Source organism: Melanerpes formicivorus, unplaced genomic scaffold, assembly GCF_026170545.1.
Source record: "Melanerpes formicivorus ecotype bairdi unplaced genomic scaffold, bMelFor1.0.p_v2 SCAF_20, whole genome shotgun sequence".
NCBI lineage: Eukaryota > Metazoa > Chordata > Aves > Piciformes > Picidae > Melanerpes > Melanerpes formicivorus.
This window is the reverse complement of record NW_027142372.1, coordinates 14138766-14158390: the sequence shown is the minus strand read 5'-3', so window position 1 is coordinate 14158390 and position 19625 is coordinate 14138766. Positions and strand designations below refer to the sequence as shown.

Genomic DNA, 19625 nt, shown 5'->3' with positions numbered 1-19625 from the left:
AGAGACATTCAATAGCATAAATAATTGAACACTATAAACAAAGGACAAATAAAACAGCCTAATAGCAGGGGATGTAAGACACTTGTACTGCACTAAAATACATCAGCTCTGAAGCAACTGTTTTATGCTTTGTCAGGACGAGAGGGTTATCCATATCTTGAGGTGAACTCAGACTGCTCCAGATACCACAGACTGAATTCTCCTCCTAAGGGCTGTTCCTCTAGGGCTGTGTCTCAAGTGGTGTGGGGAAAGTGGAGAAAATTGCACTGAGGACAGTCCAAGCTGCTCTCAAAATGTGTCTCTGTTATCTGAAGCGTATCTTGCTGGTAATTTACAGTGATGGACATTGCTCAGGAATATCTTAATACTGACTTGCATCTCCCTGGAAATGGCTTGCCAAAAGAATTTTGATTGTCCATCAGTCCAGCCACAGCCCCCACACTAAAATGTTCACCTGTAGAAGCATCACTGTGTTATGTCAATGACTTTGCAGTCTCTCTGAGGCTTCATTGATATAAAAATATCAGCTTTTACAACATCATGTAACATCAGTGGTGCAGCTTCACTCATATAAAAACATTTTCCCTGGTGACTTTGGAAGAATATTCCCCAAAGTCCCAGTCGATCTCTGCTGTGTTATCAAAAGGTGCCTATTGACCCAGCAGCTGGCATCATGTTTGGCACTTGGTAGCGTTTTAGACTGTCCCAGCATCTCCCTTCCCCACCAGGCCACATTTTAGATGTGCTGCAAGAAGCAGGAAGAGGGGGCTTGGGCAGAAGAAAGATGAAAAGATGATGGGTATAATAAAGTGAGGTTTAAGCGAATTCCTTTGTTACATATAGTGTGTCGGGAGTGGTTTCTAAACATTTTCAATGAAGCAAGATGTGCTCCGTACTTTTTTCCTGCTCTCGAAGCTGGTCTAGGAAATAAATGACTCTGAGGTCGCTGAGATACCTTCTAGGGCCCGAGCAGCCGAAGGGGAAAACCAGGCTGGCCGCTGCCCTCCCTTGCTCGCCTGTGCAGCGCCATCGTGTGGTGAAAGGACGCAACAATGCCCTCTTTTAACTTGGAATTCTGTTAATCGGCACGTCACGGACAACCTGGAGCCTTCCACCCACCGGTGAACTCGGGTGATTAATTATGTACCGCTGCTGGGTTTCTCCCAAATACACAGCGCAGTTGGTGCCGTTTTCTTTACCTCTTGCTGTGTGATGTCTCCCGGCACTACGACACAAAAGCACCACATGTTCTGCTGAGGAGCTGAGGATCTTCTCTATTGATTTATTGGAGCAGTTCTGTTTATTTGCATGACGGGGCTGACACGAAGATAGTTGTTATGTCCTTTATGTGTCAGCTTATGAAAGTTGTGTGATGGAAGCCATTACCAGAGTATGAAGAAAAAGGAAGGGGGATCCTTATCCACTGGAGACTCCAGTTAAGAGGAGCTATAGAAACTGCACTTCTAATCAGAGCTGCTTCAGTAATCATCTTACTCCTAATTTAATGACAATGGAGATGACATTGCCCTTATTTTATGCTCATCAAAACACCACTAACTGCTATTACTTCTTTTTGTCCTTTTACTTCTATACCACTGCCACTTTTTCCTCCCTGGTGAGAAGTACTAATTACATGGTTTGTATTTATATATAAGATTTGATGGGAGAGGCAGCACTTCATTGGTTGAAAACTAGACAACATTTGAGGTATGCAGTCTTTTCAGAACTGACATTGGTAAAAAGCTTCAAAAACTAGACAGGGATTGGAAAAAAAAATCAGTCCAAGTTTAGTTTATATTGTTGAGTTAGCTAATTTGAGAGATAAAGTGCCTGGTACTTGTGAAACAGAAAGCCAGGGATGACAAGGAGAAAGTTGAGGCTATAGTCAACCCTTAAGAGATGTAGAGATGTAATTATTGGTTGTGGGAGAAGTATGGAAATCATAATTTGCCATGAACCCAACCTGAGTCTCTAACGCTGAGTAGCCAGTAATTATGAATGGAAAGTCCTTAAGCTCAGGATTGAGGCTTAAGAGGTCACAGATAAAACAGTTATTTTGTTAAAAAATCATCTCCTTTCTTCATTTTCTGCAGGAGCACACACTGGTGAACAAATGATGTTTTCCCCTCTGATTTACACAAAAGCATTTGAAATTGTGGCATAGACCAAAGCTAATACACATTCACTCCACCTTTTGATTGGGATGAAAGGCATTCATTATGGATTCATGCTGGCAAGCTTTGCATTCATGCTTTTGCAGAGCCTGGCTCCAACTAGTGCATGCTGGTCTGCCTGAGGCTTCCTGCTGCTGCTGAATATAGTGATGGGATTATTTGAAAGCTAAGAGTTCTGCTTGTGTAGCATACATCAAGCAAGGAAGAATACATTCTTTTGGCAGTGTAATTCAGATACTTGAGTGAATTAGAGAAAGATATAAAAATATTTGCTCCAATAAACATCCTTTGGCCTAAATCACTGTAGAACTCCAGAGCTCTTGGCACGACCACATGAGAAAAATACCTCAGTATTATTGTTCCCATTTTAAGAGGAATTGGGAATTTAATAAGTCACTTTAAGGCCACACAAAACTGTGAAAGAACCAGGGAGAGAGAGGTTCCTGGTTCTCCTCTTTTGTAAACAAAAGTTCATTCTTTCTCCAGTTGTACACCCTGAAAGAAAGGTTAAATTCTGTTTCAGATGCCTGTCCAGAAAGTTGTCATTTAACCATAGTCAAGTCTAACCTTATAAACACTGCTAATGGGGAAGGGCAGAGCTTGAGGAAGAGATCTGATCTGCCAGTTTTCACTATTCCCCAGGTTCCTCAGGAATTACAGAATTACTATTTCACGTTTCACTGATGAAAAGGAAAGCACACAAACATTTTCAGGAAAAAGATAATATAAAATGCATTAGAATCCTCTAGACTAAGCATTAAAGGGAGATTCACAAGGGTCATACCTTGCCTGGCTGTGGCTGAAGGACCTATTTGCTGCAGAGTTGGCCAAAAGAAACCCCAAAGGGTGGAAGAAACAGTATCCTAGCTCTATTTGCCTGCACTCATTCTAGTTTGAAACAAACTTTCTCATTCCCTTTGGAAAGTACACAGGGAGGTCAAAGATCCGAACTGACACAGGGAATCCGTAAGAGGCCAGGATCAGACTCTCAGCTCTGTGGGCTCTGAATGTTGTCACAATAAATACTGCATGATACTGTGAATAATGGATAAGTACTGAGAGACTTTAAAGCATTTACGCTGGATTTACCAGAGCCTTTATCAAGCACTGCCAAGCTAGGACTCCTAGGAACAGTCTTTCCTCTCAGTCACTTTGCAGTTTAACTCCCACGGAGAAGATAGAACTATCTTAAATACACAGCAGTCTGCCTCTTGGCAGGGCTTTTATTTGGGACTTGTGTAGGAAAAATCAGCTCCTGGGATTTCAAACCCACAACAATTACTTTGACATCCCTTCAGATCATAAAAGCAAGCCCTTTATTCTCATACATTAGAAAGGTTCCTGCATCACCTGCAGGTTATTTCTGCCCTTTACCCAGGCCATGCTTTAGAAAGGAACTTCCAAAGGACTGTGAATTTTGCCTTTGTCATCTCACATCAATTAAATATTCCCCTGCTTCCTCTTACATTAACTCATATAGTACTTGATTTTCATTCTTGTGCTGTGCTTGGCTTCTAATCCCCATTTTTTAAAGTATGTGTGGGGGGAAATTTAGATCAAAACTCTGCTGTACCATTAGATTTTCCTGAAGTGCAGGTCTGTACAACTCAACCTTACCCTTAGATGTCACATCAACTATGAGTGCACATTTTGGACTCATTAAATATTAAGTCTAATGGAATCAGCTGCTTTAAGTTTACTGGTTTGCAAAGTAGAAGCTTTAATTTCATTGCTGTGATGTCATTACAGCAGTTGATCTTAAAGACAAACACACACACGCTCCATTCTGTGTCAAACTCCTACTGATCTCCTGAAATCATCACAACTACTAGGTACATGATGTAGAATTCCTTAACTACTCGTGCCATAGTGTTTGCTAGTTAAAAAACACAGCCTGAACAATCCACTGTAGAACCCTGCTAAACTATCACTGCTACTAAATTTGATTGTCAAAGGAATCTTGGAAAGCAGGTACTTCAGCAAATAAATGTATAGAATCCAAAAATATGATAGAAAACATCCTGAAGTTATGTAAATCAGAAAACACAATTAAAAATCCTCAGAAGTATATGCAGATGTTAAACATCTTTAGCACTGCAATTATTTATGGCCTTGTATGTATGTGATCATGAGCAGTGTTTTTCAGGTTGCCAAAATTGGGTATTTTATACTTCACTGATTGATGACAAACCACACCACAATATTTTTTTTATGGATTTATTTCATTATTCCAGCTCAGTCCTCAATGGATTTTATGTACTTCTCATAGGCATCTTCGTTCATCAGTTCATCAAGTTCAGCAGGGTTTTCCACAGTCATCTTGATAAGCCAGCCTGTAATTAGGAAATTAAAAACAGTTGCTAATATCCTACAGGAATGATTAATTTGTGTTGCTGCCTGAGAAAAGTGCTCCCAGTGGGCACACAAGCCCTGGGACATCCATCAACAGGATCTCCTGTGCAGGCAAAACAGTGTTTTAGTACTCTAAAAAATTAAAAGCCCCAAACCTGATGCAAGAACTGGCCCTAAATTACACACGTCTGACCACTTGTCTAATTTAGCACTGTCTGTGACAGTGGCATTAAGGAAATGCCATCTAGAAAGAGTAGAAGAGCCTGAGCTCTCAGCATCTTCAGCTGTTAGCAGATCAAAAAAGAGAAATGCAAGCAAAGGGAAGAGATTCAAATTCAGCCACAGCCTGTGTCTAAAAAGACTACACTGTAAAACAGCTATCAGTGGAGACAAGACTACGTAATACTTCCATGTTAAATTGTATTGGGCTTGATCTATAGTCAGTAGGTGTTGGATGATAGGTTGGACGCGATGATCTTGAAGGTCTCATCCAACCTGGTTTATCCTATTCTGTATTCCATTTATTTCTCCACACCATTAAACAGGAATAACTGGGAGTTGCAGAGCTATTTGTGATAGCCAGAATCCAGGTGGTATTCATGGATGAAAGATAAAACATGTCAACTTACCATCTTGATAACAAGATTTATTGACGAGCCCTGGATTATCTGCAAGGGCAGCATTAATCTCAGTCACTTCTCCTGTGAGAGGAGAGTAGAGTTCACTAGCAGCTTTCACACTTTCCAAAGCACCAAACTCATCTGGAACACAAAATGGGATTGAAAGCTTTGAAAAGGAAAATACAAAGTCCTTTAGATTTTCCAATCAGACATTCTGGTGATGACCTAGCCATTGAAGAAGTGACTTGATCTTGAGCAAGGAAAACTGTCAAGAGACTGAAGTCATCACCTTTATGACAACAACAAATTTAGTATTACATTTGCTGTTTATGCACATGAATTATTCTGGGCATCATGCATAACACTGGCTAGTGGACTTCTATAGGAGGGACAGAAATTTCTTACATGTGGCTAAAGCCCTACAGCATGTGATTTATCAGGTTGGAAGGAACCAGATCCAGCTCTTGCTGCAAGACACCAAAATATGTCTGTTAGCTCCAATCCAAACATTTTTATACCTAACTTGGTTACAAAATAGCCCCAATTTCAGGAATCCCAGCTTTTTCTTCAGAAACACTATCAAGTGTTACATTTGCACTCACTGGAACACACACATTAGTATTCAGAAGCACCACACTGGAATCACCCAGCCGCTCTTCCCTTGTGTCTCTTTTGTAGGCAGTTATGGAAATGGTGCCTGGAGCAATGTTAGTCCAGAGTAACTCTAAGCCGCAAGCAAACAAGCCAGAGGCTGGAGGCACGCAGAGCTGTCAGAAGAGCAGATAGCCATCAGCAACAAGAATCGAGAACAACATGTTCTGGGAAAGCTGGGAGTTAGACTAAGGCCACAACGGGCAGAAAAGAGAACAACTAAACAGAAATGCAATGGCTTCTGAGAAAACAAGCTCAGGGTTGGTTCATGAAAACTCTAAGCAGAAAGACCTTTAGTCTACCCTTCACTGCTCAAGGTGATGCAATAGATTTGGCCAAAACAGCTGACAGGATGTGTTCCAAAGAAAGGATGGGAATACAAAAGTCTGCTCCTTTACTCTTTCTGCACCACCTGAGGCTAAACACAATCTTTTATTCATACACTAATGGGGCAGCTATCCATGTAAATACAGGAGCATGCTTTCTGCTTTCTACCCCAGGAGGAGGTTTTCCTTTCTATCTCACCTTTTCCTTTCTACCCTACTAATGCTCATCTTTCTTTGTGGAAAATTGCTTAACTGAATGAAGAAGAATGTAACTGTTTGTATGCCAGCAATTAGCAAAAGCCTGTGATTACAGCTGGTACCCCAAAATTACATAGTCTGTATATTCTCTGAAAGATTAACTAGGCATGTTTGATCAATTTGATGTTTTACACTGTGCAACACATGAAACACCTCCCAGCAGTTACAAATAAGCCAGCCCCAACAGGAGTGAGTCAAAACCAAGATAGAAGTGTTTTTAAAACAGAGCATTGGTAAAATGATTACAACAGATACTTCACACATTTGATTTTTAACTGAATCTCTTCACAGTTTAATAGGCAGGTACTTCCTGCTGCCATGAATGGCCTGAGAGTGAGAATTTGAAATTAAAGCTGTCTCTTGGAGAAATACCCAAATTTATTCTGCATCCATAAGATTTATAGTGTCATTAGTGACCATAAAGATCACTTCATTTATCTTTGCAAAAGGAGAGTGGGATGAGTAAAATAATTCATTATAAATTAGAGCTGAAACTTACCATGTTTACTCAATTTTGTCCCAACTTCTGGAAGACTACAGTAAACAACGTCTCCTAATGCTTCCTTTACAGAAAAACAAAAGCACCAAAGCAAGACATTAATGACACTATACACAGGAGAGATCTGACACAGCAGATTCACAATCTGTACATAAGTAATCTCTGTCTCCAAATTTAGTTCTCCTTCTTTAAGGGCTGCATATTTTAAACTTTTTTTAACATTTAAAGTGGGAAAAAAAACCCTGTTCTGCTATTATGCCCCAAATGCCACACAATCGTTTATCTATTACACTGTTAATAGCCCTCAGGCTGAGTTCCAAGGTTTATACCCAGATCTCTTCAGGCAGAATGAGAAATAACATCTGCTGATCATCTTTGCATCAGACAGAGTAACAACCATTTTAAAGGATAAAGTTCCAATGATCTGAGGAACAAAAAAAAGAGGAGGATTTATTTCCAGTGCAGTTTGAAAGAAAACACAGTAATTCCTCCCCAGAGACAGCTCCAGAGCTGTTAGCATACAGTTTGTCCTTAATGACTTAAGAAGGAGCCTTATCACCATAAGAATCGGCTCAACCACAACAGGCTTCAGCCCCTTCACAGCCAGTGTGCCCTGTCTCACAACAGACGTGGGCTCTTACACTGTTTAGTGCTATCTGCAGGAAACTGAGATTGCAGGAAACGCTGCTTTGTCCTAAGAAACATTCATTCCACTTCACTGATAACTTCTCACATTGGATTTCAGTTTTCACAAACAATGAATCTCTGTCTTGAATTTGCCTACAACTACTGCAAATCAAGAATTTCCATGAGAATGAAACAAAAAAAAGCCCAAAGGAATTCCTATCCTAGAGTCAGAAGCATATGCCATGGTGTGCTGCTATTCACGGTTGCTCTTTAGCCAGAGGGACTGCAGTGTATTCACGTTCAAGCGAAGTCTGGCATAAAACATGCACAGTATCCTCTGCACATAGACAGAAATAATAAAGGAGGTTTAAAATTCTGCTGAACCACTAAATTTCTCATCCAGTTCAGCTTTCCATAGGCTAAATCTGAAGTGATTAAGAAGTTATCAGAATGCTGAAGCAGGATTCTCTTCACTGGGATACCTCCAAGTCCAAAACTCAGGCTCATTCCACAGTGTATGCAATTAGAACAATAAAACCCAGCAACCGTCCAAAGAGCAAGGACAAGAACAGCCACAGGTAAGTAAACACTGCAGGCTTGGGGAGGGGGGAGAGATCAATACCTGTGCAAAATTGCTGATTCCTACTGTTCCAATGCCATTCTCAACTGATATCCATTCATGCTTGTCTGTGTACTTGCGAGCTACAAGGAAAAGCAAACTTGGTATTTTAGAAATAAGTGGCATTAACACATCTGCAGGCTCGAACTGTGGTTTGTTGTCTGTTTGTTTCTAACTGGAGTTTGGCTTGTTTTTCCTAGAAAAGATTTTAAAACAGAACCTATAACTTACAAAAGCTTTTTTTTTTCTGAGCTCATGGCATGCTTAGTGACAGAGCAGCAGCTCACTAGGGGTTCTCCTGAGAGTATTACTGGTACCTGTGCAATCATAGTATCATAGTATCACAGTATCAGTCAGGGTTGGAAGGGACCACAAGGATCATCTAGTTCCAACCCCCCTGCCATGGGCAGGGACACCCCACACTAGATCAGGCTGGCCAGAGCCTCGTCCAGCCTGGTCTTAAACACCTCCAGGGACGGGGCCTCGACCACCTCCCTGGACAACCCATTCCAGGGCTTCACCACTCTCATGGGGAAGAACCTCCTCCTCACATCCAGCCTGAATCTTCCCACCTCCAGCTTCATTCCATTCCCCCTAGTCCTATCACTACCTGAGATCCTGAGAAGTCCCTCCCCAGCCTTCCTGTAGGCCCCCTTCAGATACTGGAAGGCCACAATTAGGTCACCTCGGAGCCTTCTCTTCTGCAGACTGAACAGCCCCAACTCCTTCAGTCTGTCCTCACAGGAGAGGTGCTCCAGCCCTCTGATCATCCTTGTGGCCCTTCTCTGGACACGTTCCAGCACCTCCACATCCCTCTTGTAATAGGAGCTCCAGAACTGGACACAGTGCTCCAGGTGGGGTCTCACCAGGGCTGAGTAGAGGGGGAGGATCACCTCCCTTGACCTGCTGGCCACACTTCTCCTGATGCAGCCCAGGATCTGATTGGCTTTGCGGGCTGCAAGTGCACACTGAGAGCTCATGTTGAGCTTTTTGTCCACCAGCACCCCCAGGTCTCTCTCCTCAGGGCTGCTTTCCAGCCAGTTACTGCCCAGCCTGTATTTGTGCAGGAGTAAAAGAGTAGTTCTGCTTCATACAGAAGTATAAATCTAAAGCACACATGTGTACCTTACTCATAGTAATGCATTTTTATGGTAGCTTAGTGACTTTTCAAACATATTCAGTGCTTCTGACAACCACTTCATTACTCCTGCAAAGGCCAGTTAATGACATGTTAGAACTAGTGTCAGTATTACAAGAATCTAAAAATACCTACACAGAGGAATCTGTTGAAGTAAAAAAGTTGCAAACTAAAGTTTTGGCTGATTCCCTTCCCCTGACATCTCTCATGGTGTCTACTTCTGCCTGTTAAATGTTGTCACAGAGCTATGTGAAATTAAGGCAAATTAATAGAGGGCAAATTAATAAGGTGATTGATACAAGCCATTATTACTTAAGAGAATTTGTTCTCTGTTAATACCTTTACCATGAGAAGCACAGAGGGGTTATTCCTTATAGTGTTAAAATAAGCATGTAAGACACTGTTTAGTCTTTTCACACCAGTCTATAGAATAGAACAGAACAGGTTGGAAAAGACCTTCGAGATCATCACGTCCAACCTATCATCCAACACCATCTTATCACTTGAGCCATGGCACCAAGTGCCTCATCCAGTTTCCTTTTAAACACCTCCAGTGATGGTGACTCCAGCACCTCCCTGGGCAGCACATTCCAATGCCCAATCACTCTGTGAAGAATTTCTTCCTAACATCCAGCCTAAACCTCCCCTGGCACAGCTTGAGACTGTGTCCTCTTGTTCTGTTGAGGATGATACATATCTTTTAGATGTGTAACTAAGGGCAGCTTGCACTAGTTTTTATTAGAAGCAGATGTAACAAGTAAATGAAAAAGGCAACAGTTTTCTTGCTGACGTTTTTACCTACAACTTTTCTCACTCTGAGCATTTTCAGTGTGCCTTCTCTGTTTTCTCTCTTCCACAGCCTCCCCACAGACATTCTCTTTTCCCCTCTCCCCCTTCTTTTTTTAGTAATTATTTATTTTAAATGTTCACTTGTAGCACCCATCCAGTCAGGCAAAGGGTGTTAAGAAACTGGAGAAGATAACTTCTTAAACAGCACTCCCTGTGTGCTTAGTGCTGGAGTAGTGTAGCTGGACCTTTTGCATTCAAAATGCTCCTCTCAGGCTCTTCCTCTGGGCTAGACTGCTTACACCCACTTGAGAAGCTACACTCCTGCAGATCTCTGTGTGTTTTCCAGACTTGCACATGAAGGCAGACAGAACTTCTTGCTGCAGGCCTGCTAAAATCTTTCCACTGTCTGTCAGTCATATTATAAGCTGTTTCAGTTGTAGCAATCCTCTTATTTATGTCTGAACACATGTAGGAGAAGCAAGTCTCAGATGAAATGGTTTGTCTTTGAGGATAGCCTCAGGTGCATAGACCGTGGCAGAGCAATACATGTTGTTGTAAGTACAATACACAGAAGATTGAGTGAAACACAAAGATGAAGCATTTTCCCACTAATTATCACTCAAAACCCCCTCAGAGAATTCCAGCTAGCATTATTTATACCCACAAAAATCTCTCGGGACATGTCCTAATGAACAGAAGAAATCAAATGTCTTAAATCATTTTAGGTCAAGACATTAAACCCATTGGAAATGAGTAATGAACCGTGGGATGAGAGAATGGCACAGCGTCTCAAACCCAGCTGAACATTTGTGACATTACACATCACAAAGAAGCCAACCAGTATGTTTTATGTAGGGCACTAACACTGTATAACATTTACTTAGAAAGCAAGGTTATAAAGAGCCAGAAAAACTAAATACTTCCACGATCAGTTTGGAACTCAGCAGTAAAATGTGAGAAGAGCACACAAACTTCTGGTGGGACCAGGAGGAAAAAGAAAACAAAGGTGAAAAATGGGAAATTCTAACCATGCAACAAACCCCTACTGCAAATAAAGTGAAGGTCAAATTAAAAGTAGTTAATGAGTAATCTCACAATCTGAACTTTGAGTTTGTGATCAAGCCCATTGAAGAAATCAAATGAAAGAAACATGACATTTCAGAGCATACTAAAGCTCTGTGCACACTCTTCCCGATGAAGAGCTACTTTTACTCCTGTGTCATTCACTTCCTCATGGCTTTGGGTTTAGCCTAACTAGCACGTTCTGAATTGAGGCCTTCATTCAGCCTAGCTTGCCTCTATGAAATATTTCAGAAATACACACCTGAAGAGTGTCTACTTCTGAATGCCCACAAAAAGGCATGCAAAATTTTCCTATCTACCTAAACCAAAAGCATTAGTTATGTTACTGCTTCAGAGTGTATCTATGGAAAAGAGTGAATACACTGAATCATTAAAATAGAAGAATAAAAGCTTAGATCTTGACTTCAATTCTGCAAGTAATGATTAATAAATGGTATTTCTTGCACCAGCAGTAGAAAGCAGTTAGACAGGTTAAAAGGCTATCTGGAAGGAAGTTTATGGCAGTAATTAGTTTTATGGCCTGTTTTCCTCCTCTCCTATACCTTTCAATACTTCTGTTTGCTGCAGTGCCACAGATTCTGCTTTTCAGACTTCTGTGGCTAACTTTCACTTAAAAAGAGCTTTGACAGCAGGGATACTTTCAGAATTAAGCACAAGAAGTGCAGAATCACACCAAGGCCCGATGCATAAGCCCACCTCCTGCTTGACCACTTCTGCACAGGAGCTAGGAGGCAGAGCCAAACTTCTTCAGCCTAAACAGGCTCACAGGCCTGAAAATCCAGCCGAAGTTTCTCCAGCAGCCCCACGCCAATCTAACCACTGTGAGTCTTTGTCCTCCATCTATTTCGGTTTGGCTCTCTTTAGTGCTGCTGCTGCTCCTCGGAGCTCACAGGCTGCTTCTGCAGGACGACCCCAGGAAAAGCTATCCGTTGGTTTTGTCAAGTTCCTGTTCTCCACACTCGGCCACTCAGTGGCACCTGCAGCTGGGGACGGGAGGGGACTGGGCTACTTTGCGTGAAGGAGTGGTTAAAAGTTATCTGACAATTGAAGGAGTCGAACTAGCTCCTCGTGGAGGAGGACCTGGGAGAGTGTCAGTACCCGGCCATGGGACAGGTGAAGCACCCGCTGCCAGAAGCAAGAAGGCACCGCTTGTCCCCCGCAGCTATCAGCCCATGCGTGGCTTCAGCCATTTTGCCAGGCTGTTCCCAGATTCCCATATGGACAACCATGCACCAGCGGCTGGAGGGGACCCGTCCGAAACCGGCGCGGCTAACGGGATGCGCAGAATCCCGCTACTCGCCCCGGTCGTGCCCTTCCGAGCCGCACGGGCAGCTACAACACTCGACACGCCTCACCCCGAAGCACCTTTGTACACCAGAGTCTGGCAGGCAGAGGTTCAAACTTGGGGACCGCTCCGGGCACCGAGCCCGGAGGTGACTCCAGCCCTACCCGCGGGTGGCAGGCACCGCTACTCCGCGGGCTGCGCCGAGAGCCGAGATCCACCCCGGCCCGCACCACCTGAGGGCCGGCCCGGCGGCAGCAGCAGCCCACTCTCCCCTCCCCGGGAGCCCTTACACAGGGGGAGCGACGACCCCTCGCAGAAGTGGGCCGCTCCCAAGCGGGCTTCCCTCCCGCTGCCCCCCCGGCCGCCACTCACCGGACAGCACCAGCGAGCTGGTGGCCAACCTCCGGGCAGCAGGCACCCGCAGTGGGGGCGGCAGCTGCGGCGAGAGGCGCGGGCAGCGCGGCGCCAGGACCGGCCCGACCCGCCGCAGCGATCGCCACGCCATCTTTGCAGGGGGCGGGCGAGGGGGCGGTGCCGCGCCGCGCTCCCGCCTCACCGGGGGCGTCGTCTGGGACGGCCGTTGCCGTGGGCGGGAGCGCTCGGTGCCCGGGTGCCCTCAGCGAGCCGCGCGTTGCCTGCCAGGGCTTCGCGGGCCCTGAGGAGCCGCCTGGCAGCCAGAGGAGCGAAGGCGCTGCGCGCCCCGCCGGCAGGCCGCTGGGCCGGGCGGCCGCCATCTTCCCGTGGCGCTCCCTGCGCGGGAAGCGAGCGGACGGAGCCAAAGGGTGCAACCAACGCTCAGTGTTTATTAAATAGAGCTCCTACAGCTACAGAAAGCGCAGGTGAGGCGTTTGACCTCAGGTTTAGCCTATTTTCATAGCTATTGCTTCAAAATAATGTCAGCAGCAACTGGCCGAATGCCGCAGCACTTCAGGAGCACCTAGGTCTAGCCACCGCAGAAGGTAGTTTAAATCTTTCACCCACAAAGTAACTTTTCATGGTGATTATCACTCAGTCCTTGACAGCTTCTTCCAGTCGATCATTGGCCACTGGCTTCTCTTCCTTCTTGCATTTAATCCCGAAGAAACTGAAAAGTTTCATTAGCATTAGATCAACAATCTCCTCTTCTTCTGAAGCCTAAAATAACAACGAAAAGTACATTACTGGGATGCATGGACCAGAGGTGGATACAGTCTCTGCTGAAGCCAGAGAAAGTCGTGTGAGAAAATTTCTTGTCACTGAGGTGCATTAAGTCAGCTTTCACTTGAAAGCGTTACCCCAAGAGCAAGGTATACACAGAGCTGGGGTCTCGGCTTTGCACAAAGCCAGGAGCTCGCTGCTCCTCCAGAGAGCCAGCTCTACTCAGTTTCACACACACATACGGTTCTGGTTAACAGACCCCTCCTACCTCTGCCTATCTGTAGGTATTCCACTTCTTGATTGGCTTACAGCTTCTTCGCTTTCAATTAAAGCAACAGTATCCACAGAGAGAATAGTGCATTCTCTGGGTGGTGGTCTGGTAGGCAAGGGGCTCCTCAGCTCAGGAGGGTGTGTGGTTTAGTATTATATATTAATGAATAAAGTTCACTCATTAGGATTATAAATTGCAACGGTTTATATCTTCGCTGATAAGAGTTTCCTCTGCTGACCACAAGTTCTTGTTTCTTTAGGTCTTGATGTCCTTGCTGCCTTCTTACAGGAATTTCCAGCACAAGCCTGGCATCATCGGTCTTTTGGTTTCTCAAGACTCTAGTCCCTAGCAGGCATGCATTGCTTATACAAAGTAACCAGCTTTACCCCATAAAGCCCCCCATCAATGGTCCTCATTAGAACACCAGTGCAGTATCTTCAGCCTCGCTTAAACAGCGTGACAATAACCCAAGCATTTACTCTAACGGTTTCACTTAGATGACAAAAGAACAACAGGAGTAACTGCCGTAACAGAACATTATGCCAGTGTTTTATCAAGACAAAAGTCCCAGATGAGCCTGGGTAAGCATGGACTTTACAGATTAAATGTTGGCTCTGTCAAAGCCATTGAAATGTTGCTGCAGGAGCCTGGAGTTCAGTTGCCAGTTACCGTACAACTAGTGATATACACAGAGAGCTATCCCCCATTTCTGGAGAAAGGAAATGAGGAAAACTAAATAGATCTTGTTTTCCATTGACCATATTCTTTGTCTCCCTTGACTTTGGTTTAAAACATAAATGCATTTCAGATGCTACTGGAGTAATAAACTGGATTTCATGCCATCCCTTCAATAGCTTGAAAAGGTGAGGCTCTCACAGGAAAACAATTAAAAGAGCTGTAAAGTCCTTGGGGACTTCAGTAGCAGTTTTTTGCACTCATTTGAATGGTGCTGGGGCACAAACCTTAAGAGATTTGCTGGATTTAGAAGGCTACAAGTCAGATCTTGTACTAAATCTGAACAGGGAGTCACCTGAACAGGAACAGACAGCATAAATCTGGAAGAGCTGAAGAGTACTTGATGAATAAATATTGTCTTCTTAAAAGTTGGAATGAGTTTGCATGGTTTTCATCCAGTGGTGAAATACCTAAATCCTGAGTAAGCACTGCACAATAAATGTTTAAAATGGCAAGAGATCTGAGATGAACACACCTGGTAGTGCTTCTGCTCCTCACTAAAAGCAACCAGAATCACCGAAATGAACAGATTCAGTACCACAAATGTCATGAAAATTATGCAGGATCCAATTAAGAAGGAGCCTAAAATTGGATTGTAGTCCAAGACCTGTAGTATTCATAAGGTAAGACATCATATTGTGATTGCAAAAACAAACAAATCATGCATACAAGCAGTCAAGACAGTAAGGAGTTTATCTCTCTGAAAATCATCCTGGCTAATTAGTTATGCTGTGTGTGTGGTACATAAATATATACAGTTTCTCCTTATGTCACTTTCCTGTCATGATATGATAAAAAGATGATAGCATGTATGTGTGATAGATGAATATGGACAATCTTTTGGGGTTTTTAAGTACTTGCATTTGATTGTAAGGGCAGGGAATTTTCACATGAAAGTTGGCAGGCCTGGAGATCTCTTATCCACAGAACAGCTGAAGCTCCATCATGCTGCAGCTTTCAAAGTATTGATGAGATTTCTGTGTGCTTTTATGCTCTACAAAGAAGCCCAGTCAGACTCTCATGGACACATGTAAACTAAGGGTTCTCTAAAACTCCAAACCCCTCATTTCCATGTAAGCTGTAATGCAGGAATATATTTTTGTGATTAGCAATGTGAGTGGAATATAGAGGGGAAAATCTTTGTGCTCCATTACTGATCTTCAAAGCTACCTATACCCTGTTGGATATGTGGCATAAAAATCTTCCATATAGGGAGACTTCACAGTCAGGAATGTCCAGGAACTAGCTTAATCCACAAAGAGCTGCTCAAAGCATATTGTATTATTTGAAAGAACTTAATGAAGAAGAGAAGAATAATGAAACCAAATGTAACACGGAGTTCTTTTGTGGAGGGACTTGTCTTTCTTGGGAAGCTGATGGGAGTGTGCTCAGAACAGAAGTGATGTCCTATCACATTTCTGTCTGTAGGAAATTGTTCAAAGCTTTCTGTAGACAGTAAGTAAGATACCTAGTTTAAATGTGAGCACCTTTCTCATTGAGAAGTTCATCATGAGTCTACTGATGGTCAAAGTGGGATGTGAGATACATTCCACTTGGTATTTTTTTGCTTGATGAGAAAAGGTGGCTTCTTTAGGAAGCTGTGGAGCTTGCAAAATTGATGTCTAGCACTAATTAAAAGTCTGTCTGTTTCCTGGATCAAATCATATTTGTTAGCTGAGTTGCTAATTACACAGTGATAAACTTCTCAAAATTAGAGGCAGTACCTCCTCATAGTTGAAGATTCCCAGCTGAAGACTGACCATGGTCTCTGCTGAGTCAAAGAGAGTTTTGTAGGAGTAGAGCTTCCAGCCAAATATCAAGTTTGTCTGCAGAGCAAAGAAGGCATATCAGAGTCTTTGCTGCAAAATCAGCCAATGACTGCTGTTCAGGGAAAGCCTTCCTAGCCCATCATGAGAGCCTTGAAGCTTTTTTGGTTGTTTTTGGTTGTTTGGGTTGGTTTTGCGGTTTTGTTTGTTTACAAACAGGGGAAAGCCCAGACAGTCACAGGAAAGTAACCTAGAGCTAAGAAATAATGGATTCACCCTTTCTGAATGTGTTTAGCTCTAAACCCTCTTATTCTGGGTGTGATAATGTCTTGAATCTGCTCAGCTTGCTGATAGATAATGTCAAACCCCTGCAAATACCTGACAAAATCAGGAAAGTAATTTAGACCACCTCTAAGTAGCAGACTTATCCCTGTGTAATTGGCTGGATGAATCGCTGTCACAGACTTGGCTTCCAGTGCACAGATCATTCCCAGTAAGCAGACTCCTTGTTTGCACTCTGTAACCAAGGTGCTCTTTTCTTCATTTCTATCTTGTGGGCCTGCTATGTCTGATTTAAAGTGAAGCTGCTGCAGTCTCACCTTTTTTTCTATCCATACATATGTATTTCTGCCTTTCTGTCACACTTCATGGTGTGACAGGAGGGTGGGTACTTTACCTGTTAAGTTTGTAGCCACAACAGTGCCTAAAGCAGTAGGGAGAAATGAGGGACATAAAACTGGGCCCTTTGAGACTGCAGCAGGTCCCATTTGGCACAGGAGTGCCCTGTGACAGCTTGGATTTGGCTCAGATGTTTCCACCTTTTCAGTGACTTTGCAGTTAAGGTGTGCCCAATCTCCCACATCACTCTGCCAGAAGAGTTACACAAAACTTTTTACCTAAACCAGTAAATATACATAACAAGTTGCAGCCCCATAGTTCTTTAATCTCATTAGAATTACACTATTTCCCTTGCATAGTAAGTATTCCTATAATAGGCAGAAGAAAGGAATTATTTCCCACTCAAAACCTAGGCAAACAGAAAATGGCACTTGCCACACTCTTCCTGAGTTTGAGCTTTATCCAGAAAATCGTTTTCCTGTACTTTGTTCTTTATCACATCTATTACACACTGAGAATCAGGGGAGGGGGTTTCTGTCTTGGTGTTTGCCTTTTCAGTTTGCAAAGAACAGACAAGTGGGTATTTTAACTTCTTTCACTTATACTAAAGAATTGGGCTGCAGGCTGCTAACTAGGATTTAGACAGGCAGCTTTATTCAGGTTCACATTTCAAAGCTATGCTGCTTTCAGCATTCAGAAAAAAAAATCACTTAACCTGACAGTACCTGGGTGCAGAAACCACAGTGGTACTCACAGCAATGGAGTAGGCGAGGAACATGATTATGATAACAGTGATGAAACCAGAGATATCCCCCCATGCCCTTCTCAGAGTTGAAGTGATCATGTTGAGCTTAGGGTTGAGCCTCAGGAGATGCCACAGTTTCACTGTGGAGAGGAGCACTAGGAACGCAATCAGGTAGCCAAGAACCGCGTCAGCTCTTGCTGTTTCCTTAAAGCTTACAGAGCTGAAAAAGAGAAAAGAGCTAACAGATTGTGCACACAGGAGCCTCAGAAGTGCAGAAATCAGTGTGCTGGAAAAGACACTCACTCTATCCTTCTTGTCAGTGGAGAGCTAAGTTGAGTTAATGCTTGAATGTTCACACCTGTACTTCCTGCTGCATGCACAGAAAAAGCTCCCTTCTACATGGCAGAGGATTTGTTATCAGCAGTAGCTAGAGCTTAGGTCCTTTCCTTCCCAAATTATCTGTGATTTGGTGACCTTTTCTGTATGAGTTTTTTTGGACAAATGTTATCTTCCATTCTGTATAAGATGAGACATTATTGTCCTCTGACCAATGAGGTTTTACAGCAAAGAATGAGGCAGATTATGTACTATCTGGATAGATGTTGTTTAGCAAAAGGCTTGTTGATTCAGAAGAGGGTGATGCAGATAGGGAACTAGCAGCTGGATTGGGGAACTTGGTGCAGAGATATGCTGGTTTTTATTAGAGCAATACCAGAAGAAAATCCTATTGCTGACATGGCCCTGGAATAGAATAGGATAGGATAGGATAGGATAGGATAGGATAGGATAGGATAGGATAGGATAGGATAGGATAGGATAGGATAGGATAGGATAGGATAGGATAGGATAGGATAGGATAGGATAGGACAGACCAGGTTGGAAGAGACCTTCGAGATCATCGCATCCGACCTATCATCCAACACCACGTGACCAACTAAACTATGCAATACTGACATGGCTCATCACTATAGCCATATAGGGTACCACTGCCTAGCACAAACAAGCTGCCCTTTGGGAAGAGGAAAAATAGATTTGTTTCTGCCCAAGCTGCACCAACAAAGTATGCAGTAACTAGCGTTAGGACTTACTCCTCTTTGTGTTCCTGGTAGTGGCTGATGTCTCGGGTCCCAAGGATTGTCCGCTTCACAAACACTGACAAGGCACTCCAGCTAATCACTATAATGGCCATTTCCAGGAGATTCCACTTGCTCTGGAAGTATCTCCATCTCAGAGCCTTCATCAGTTTTCCCTGTGAAAACAGGAGCTTTACTGTTTCAGGCTTGTGATTCCGTATCACACAATACACCTCTGAAGACTGGGGCTCTCCCCTCTGTAATAAAGCAGACAACTGCTTTCCCTTTGGTCTCACCTGTACTACCATGTAGTACACAATAAAGAGGAAATAAATGACTTCTGCTGCCACAACAAAGATGTGGAGGCTGTTGGTGTATGGGTAAAGCCGGACACTTTGCAGCTCTGAGCTTGTGAAGAAGGCCCCTAAAAAACAAAGTTCACCACAGTGCTCTCATAATTGCATCTTACTGTTTTCATTCCAACATTTTAGTTCACCAGAAAGACTTCTGTACTCACATTCACATCAATGGGAGCCTGGATCCAACGTGAGTAGCCTTGTAAGTGTGCTTTGAAATTGTCCTCAAATAGGGATTTCAGGCAGCTAATGGCTTTTAGAGGGCTAATGCTCTCTTGTGTGATTGTATGAGATTAATCCCAGCAGGGCTGAGTTTGGATTGGACTATAAAAGCAGAAATATAGCAGGAGGACCTGGAAATCTAAATCTGAATTGATTTTCTAAGAAGAAAATTAGCTTAATTTTGTCTGATTTGAGCATTTCCTAATACTGGGACAGATCTGAGGGAGACTACTGTTTGTATTAAATGTTTTTCTATGGCCTTCAAACCAGAATCTAGCTTC

The 19625-nt window shown here is 43.3% G+C and overlaps 2 protein-coding genes across 2 annotated transcripts in view; both read right to left on the bottom strand.

Annotated features, from left to right (window-relative positions):
- Positions 1-4255: 4255 nt before the first annotated feature.
- GCSH (glycine cleavage system protein H) lies at positions 4256-12945 on the bottom strand. The gene is made up of 5 exons (XM_068150880.1): positions 12794-12945; positions 8130-8209; positions 6881-6944; positions 5156-5287; positions 4256-4507 (listed from the first exon to the last, which is right to left on the bottom strand). Exons 1-5 carry the CDS (start codon positions 12924-12926, stop codon positions 4410-4412), a joined length of 507 nt encoding a protein of 168 aa, XP_068006981.1. The 5' UTR covers positions 12927-12945; the 3' UTR covers positions 4256-4409.
- A 268-nt stretch (positions 12946-13213) lies between these two features.
- PKD1L3 (polycystin 1 like 3, transient receptor potential channel interacting) overlaps positions 13214-19625 on the bottom strand; it is a 42551-nt gene continuing 36139 nt past the window's right edge. Inside the window, 6 exon segments of the mRNA XM_068150914.1 lie at positions 13214-13555; positions 15040-15171; positions 16289-16390; positions 17703-17913; positions 18782-18942; positions 19063-19190. Coding sequence (XP_068007015.1) covers positions 13430-13555; positions 15040-15171; positions 16289-16390; positions 17703-17913; positions 18782-18942; positions 19063-19190 — 860 coding nt within the window. The 3' untranslated portion in view covers positions 13214-13429.